Source organism: Vulpes lagopus, chromosome 6 (assembly GCF_018345385.1).
Source record: "Vulpes lagopus strain Blue_001 chromosome 6, ASM1834538v1, whole genome shotgun sequence".
Lineage (NCBI taxonomy): Eukaryota > Metazoa > Chordata > Mammalia > Carnivora > Canidae > Vulpes > Vulpes lagopus.
In genome coordinates, this window is record NC_054829.1 from 70700618 (window position 1) to 70706987 (window position 6370).

Here is a 6370-nt window from a genome sequence, read left to right on the forward strand (position 1 = left end):
TAGAGAGAGAGAGAGAGAGAGGAAGAAGCAGGCTCCATGCACTGGGAACCCGACGTGGGATTCGATCCCGGGTCTCCAGGATCGCGCCCTGGGCCAAAGGCAGGCGCTAAACTGCTGCGCCACCCAGGGATCCCTTGAGCCACATTTCTTAAATGCCCTTTGTGCATTCTCATTTGCTAAGTGCCGTTATTTCCATTTTATAGAGGAAACTGAGGCTGCAGAATAAAGTATCTTGCCCTAGCTAGTACGTTAATGGGGATTTGTACTCAGACTGACCTCAAAGCCTGTCTTCTCTGCTCAGAGACACTGTTCTCGGAGGAGGGTGACTTGGCAAAAGGGCTGACAGTTGTCATATCCTGGGAGCCGGCTTAGGCAGACTGTCAAGCCCAATGCGGTGGCTGATTGTTCTGCCCTTGGAAGTTATCCTGCCCTTGTATCTATTCCTCTCCAGGTCTCAGGTAGGAACACCTACCCACTACTCCATTGCCCTGGGCATAGGGAGACCTACCCTTCCCCCATCCTGTACCAGCTCTTTGTGGTGTTGGAAAGGGGGTAGGAATTGGGCAGCTTACAGGGCAGGATAGAACATCACTTTTTTTTTTGTTAAGATTATTTATTTATTCATAGAGACACACAGAGAGAGGCAGAGACACAGGGAGAGGGAGAAGCAGGCTCCATGTAGGGAGCCTGATGTGGGACTCGATCCAGGGTCTCCAGGATCACACCCTGGGCTGCAGGCGGCGCCAAACCGCTGCACTTAGAACATCACTTCTGTCCCGGAGTGGTTTCTTACCCCAGAAAGCCACCATGGTCCTTCCTGTCAAGATCCCCATGCTGCTCTCTGCATTGCAGCCATCACTATAGTGGTCATTTTCCCTTTCCTTGTTCTTTCACCAGTGTCCTTGCTGCCAAAGGTGTTCTAAGCCACTCACTTGCTGTTACTGTCATGTTCCACTCCTGTTCTGGATCACTTTGAAGCTGGGGGGTAGGCTGTTAATCCTTCTGCCTTTTCCCTGTTCTGGATTCTAGGAGCGTCAAATCACTTTGAGAATTCTTTTGAGGGTTCGTCATTTGCAATGGGTGACATTGCCCTGGCATTGTACTCCGCTCTGTTCTCCTACTCGGGCTGGGATACCCTCAACTATGTCACTGAAGAGATCAAGAATCCTGAGAGGTAGGTATCTCACCATCTATTTTCCATGGCAATAAGGATAGCTATCATTTACTGAGATAGCACACCGCAACCTCTGAGACAGATTTTATCAGCTCCACTTGAATAGATGGGAGGCCTAAAGCCCAGAGAAGTAACTTGTCCATGAGAATAGCAGGCCTTTTCACATCTGGCTGTTCATGCCTGCATTAAAAAAATTTTTTTTAAAAAGATTTAAAAAATTTATCCACTAGAGACACAGACAGAAAGAGGCAGAGACACAGGCAGAGGGAGAAGCAGGCTCCTCACAGGAAGCCTGATGCAGGACTCATCCTCAGACCGGAATCATGCCCTGAGCCCAAGGCAGACCTCAACCACTGAGCCACCCACATGCCCCTCGTACCTGTATTAATTACAGCAGATTGTATCATGTGTTCACATGTGCTGTCTCACGGGTTTTCCTTGATGCTCACCCACCCTATTCCCACATAGGTAACTTTAGGTCACAGATGCCCCCAAACTTCCCTGTTTTTATTTTGAGCCCTTCCTGGTGTCTCCAGTTTGTACTGACATAGTGGTATTGTGCCAGCATTTAACAGCATTACTTCAACCTTGTTACTCTAAATTATTCTGTAGTCCTGCAGAGTGACAAGAGCACTGGACAGAGAGTCAAAGGGCCTGCAGCCTTTCTTTCTTTCTTTCTTTTTTTTAAAAAATATTTTATTTACTCAGAGACACACACACACACACACGGAGACACAGACGCACAGGCAGAGGGAGAAGCAGGCTCCATACAGGGAGCCTGACATGGGACTCAATTCTGGGTCTCCAGTATCAGGCCTTGGGCTGAAGGTGGCACTAAACCGTCAAGCCACTGGGGCTGCCCCATGGAGCCTGTCTTTCTACTGATTTGAGTCCCCAGCCAACTCTGCCTGCTTCCTTATCTGTAAATTGAGGTGGTTGAATTATATGATCTCCAGAGCCCTTCCTGGCTCTAAAATTCAATGTTTCTTGGAACTAAGATTACCAGAGAGTGGAGTTTCTGTAAATTTTTAAGTCAAAATATAAACTCCTCTTGGCACACATCCAGTGTTGCAGTCCTAGGAGTGGGACTGAGGCCTGGGTGGTGCTTCCACCTACTGGACAGAAGCTAAATAACTGGAGTGTGCCCTCCCCCCCCAGGATGTTTATGAAGGTCATAGCTTTATTGGTCTAGGGGACCTTGTCTTCATGTCTTCTTCTTGGCCATTGGTTAGGATGGTACCCAAGGTTCTCACATTGAGTAAGGGGGTAGAATAAACAGTTCCCAGATTGCTTATTTAGGTACACACATTGTTCTTGTCAATGAGGGCCTTATTCTCTGGATTTCACAATTTGCCTAATTTTCTCTTGTATTTCTCAACCTTAAGACAAATTTCCCAGTGCTATTGAGAGAAGGAATCCTATTGGATGTAAAACAACAACAACAAAACATTAAAAAGTACCCCCTTCCCCCTCCCAGTTTCCTGTGCTTTATGTGGGGACATAGTTCTTCACTAATCCTTTTTCTGCTTTTTGGTTAGCCTTTTCTCTAAATGTGATATTCCTTTCCCTTGATGCTCTTTCTGAACTCAAGAACGAAGTCACTATTGTACAGTTTCAAAGGCAAAAAGCACTGGTGAAATGCACAGGAGGCCCCATCCCTGGATTGCTGGCAGAGTCTAAGTATCAAAGATGGGGATGTGACAGAGACTAATGTATGCATTATTCTATTTGGCTGTAGGAATCTGCCCCTCTCCATTGGCATTTCCATGCCCATTGTCACCATCATCTACATCTTGACCAATGTGGCCTATTACACCGTGCTAGACATGAGGGACATCCTGGCCAGTGATGCTGTTGCTGTGGTAAAGGATTTTCACTAGCAGAAGGCTGAGGGTGTGTTTGTGGGCTTCTTGGAATACTGCAGCTCCTGCAAGTCTTGGAAAGGGGATAGTCCTTGTAAGGGGTATGCTTAGGGGCACCTAGCTGTCTTAGTTGGTCAAGTGTGTGATTCCTAATCTTGGGTTTATGAGTTTGAGCCCCGTTTGGTGTAGAGATTACTTAAAAAAATATATATATATATATTTATATATGCTTTGGATACTGGGCTTACAAGGTTGCCATCCCAGCTGTGGAAGAAGGGTTGGTTAGAGTAGGGGCCACTGGGGACATGCTTGCCCATGCCTTTCATCCTTTTTCGGTCCTGTTAATGACTTTTCTGTTCCTCTCCCTTAGACTTTTGCAGACCAGATTTTCGGAATTTTCAACTGGACAATTCCACTGGCAGTTGCATTATCCTGCTTTGGTGGCCTCAATGCCTCCATTGTGGCTGCTTCTAGGTATGAGTGGTGTCTTTTATGGGTGGAGTATTGTAAAGAGCTATGGCAGGGAAGGGTAGGACCCAGAGTTTAGTCACCATACTCCCCAGACTATATTAACCCCTTTGTTCGTTTCCATCAGCAGCTTTCAGTTCTCACTAATCTCAAAATTGGACTCCATTCCATATTATTCAAACTCTTTTGAAGGAGGGGAGGACAACAGGGCTATGAGGCATGTGAACCAGTCATACCCAGTGTCCCACATTTTTCTCAAGCCTCTCTCATCTTACGCAAAATAGGCTTTTCTTCGTGGGCTCAAGAGAAGGCCATCTCCCTGATGCCATCTGCATGATTCATGTTGAGCGGTTCACACCAGTACCTGCTCTGCTCTTCAATGTAAGTGACCTCAAGGATAAAAAGCCAGACTGTGGGAGAAATGTGGACAGTAGTAGTGGGGGTGCCTGGTTAAGCATCTGACTTGATTTTGGGTCAGGTCATGGTCTCAAGGTCAGGAGATCGAGCCCCAGGCTTAGCATGGAGTCTGCCTTGGGCTCTCTCTCCCTCTGCCCCTCCTCTCTCAAATAAATAAATCTTAAAAAAAAAAAAAAAAAAAAAAAGACAAAAAGGTAGAAGCAACTGTTCTAGCTTCCCAAAAGCTCTAAAGAATAATATGATAGAAAAACTATCTTCTCTAAAAAATGGTAACCCCCTCTCACCTAGGATAAAGCATAAAGTACACTGAATATATTGTAATGAAATGACTGCCATGATAGTAAATGATGTATAAGGGAAGAACTGATCTTCCATAGGAGTAGAAGGTAAAGGAGGAAAGATTTCTTAGACAAAGTGCATTTGTTTTGTTTCTAAAAAAGATTTGAGAGGGCAGGGATAGGAGGACAGTCTTTAAAGCAGGCTCTACGGAGTGTGGAGCAGGACATGGGAGCTTGAACTCATGACCCATGAGATCACAACCTGAGCTGAAATCAAGAGTCAGATACTTGACTGAGCCACCCAGGCACCTCTAGACAAAGTACATTTGAAGTGGATTTTTAAGGTTAGGTCGCAAAAAGTGGAGATGGGCTTTAGGTTAAGAGAAACAGTATGCAGAGAGGGGAGTGGGGCACCCTGGCTGGGTCACTCAGTGGAGCATGCCAGTTCTTGATCTTGGGGTCATGAGTTTGAGCCCTATGTCTGGTGTAGAGATTACTTAAAACACCCCAAAATGTATCAAAGTCCTGGGGTAAAGCAGTGTGGAGTTGGGTAGTAGGAGATAAAAGCTGGAAATGCAGGTTGGAGCAACTATGGAGGCTCTTCAGGGGGCTGAAGCTTGTGGGAACAGAAGAGGACAGATGTGAGGAGATGCTGAAGGGGTTGGATCTGTGGAAGATCAAGGGGAGGGAAGTGTGCCTTCAAGGAGCTGACCTGGGCTTGTGTCTGCAAGGGTATCATGGCACTGATCTACCTGTGTGTGGAGGACATCTTCCAGCTCATTAACTACTACAGCTTCAGCTACTGGTTCTTTGTGGGGCTCTCTATTGTGGGTCAGCTTTATCTACGCTGGAAGGAGCCTAATCGGCCTCGTCCCCTCAAGGTAATCAACCTCCATCCTATCTTCGCTCCAAGGGATTTTTACAAGGCCTTGTAAAAATCAAACCTTTGCCTGGAACTCAGTGGTCATAACATGTTGAGATGGGGGGCGGGGGGAATGGGGGATGGAAAGGCTCAGTGCTCCAATTTTCACAGGGGAAACTGTTGCTATAGCTGCCAATCATGAGCGGTCTGACCTCCAATTGTTTCCTCTGTACCCTCCAGCTCAGCCTTTTCTTCCCCATGGTCTTCTGCCTCTGCACCATCTTCCTGGTGGCTGTGCCACTTTACAGTGATACCATCAACTCCCTCATCGGCATTGGCATTGCCCTTTCAGGCTTGCCCTTTTACTTCCTCATCATCAGGGTGCCAGAACACAAACGACCTCATTGGCTCCGAAAGATTGTGGGTAAGCCTTTGGATCTTTAAGATGATTAGCTATTGTACCTCCCTCCCCCATTTAGACTCTCCAAATCGGTTTTGCCCTAATCCCTTACTAGGAATTGTTAACTCTAAGGCTTAACAGAATGGTTCCTTTGGCCAGCCTCATTCAGTGCCATTTGAATTGAGCTCAGTTGACCTGTTCTCAGTTTTGACTCACATTTCTCTTTGTAGCATCCACTACATGGTACCTCCAGGTCCTATGTATGTCAGTTGCTGCAGAGATGGATTTGGAAGATGGAGGAGAGATGCCCAAGCAACAAGATCCCAAGTCTAACTAAATACCATCTAGAATCATTTCTGAGATGTAGAAAGCAGGGAGCTTTCTGGCTGGAGCCAAGGAACATGAAAAGGAAAGTATACTTCTTCTTTGAAGCTGCTCAGACCAGGTTTCTGGACAGGTGCCTTCAATTTTTGAACTTGCTTTTTGAGATGGAAAAGTAATTTATTTGTTTTGCTACACATTGCTTTATTGTCTCTTTGTAAAAAAATCTGGAGCATGTCAGGTGTGGGCTTGGTTGTACTAGTAGCACATTCCCATGTGTTAAGATGTTCACTTACCTCTGGGTGTGCCTACCCACTCCTTTTCCTCTAAAAGGGCCAATAATGCTCTGAACCTCCTGTCTCCTTTAGAGAGACATGAAATTGTCACAGGTGCTAGATAAAAGGGTTATGTTCTAAACTTTGAGTGGCTTCATTTTAGACAGGTCTCTGGGACAGTTCTCATTAGGCTACGAAGAACACCAAAAACAGAGTATTTTCTTTCCTTTCAAGTCAGCTGCCAGTGCCTGATGCAACCAGTCACTATACAAGAAAACACACCCAAGCTGCTCTAGCAAAATGTTGTTTGTGA

General features: G+C 45.9%; 1 protein-coding gene across 6 annotated transcripts in view; it reads left to right on the forward strand.

The window, feature by feature from the left end:
- Positions 1 to 6199, forward strand: part of SLC7A7 (solute carrier family 7 member 7) — a 35112-nt gene extending 28913 nt beyond the window's left edge. For all 6 annotated transcript variants that reach the window (XM_041758557.1, XM_041758561.1, XM_041758563.1 and 3 more), the window contains exons 4-10: positions 1030 to 1174; positions 2913 to 3036; positions 3407 to 3510; positions 3789 to 3885; positions 4931 to 5080; positions 5302 to 5485; positions 5692 to 6199. In XM_041758557.1, the coding sequence (XP_041614491.1) occupies positions 1030 to 1174; positions 2913 to 3036; positions 3407 to 3510; positions 3789 to 3885; positions 4931 to 5080; positions 5302 to 5485; positions 5692 to 5798 (911 nt within the window). In that variant the 3' untranslated portion in view covers positions 5799 to 6199. The remainder of the gene's footprint in view (positions 1 to 1029; positions 1175 to 2912; positions 3037 to 3406; positions 3511 to 3788; positions 3886 to 4930; positions 5081 to 5301; positions 5486 to 5691) is intronic.
- The last annotated feature ends 171 nt before the right edge of the window (positions 6200 to 6370 follow it).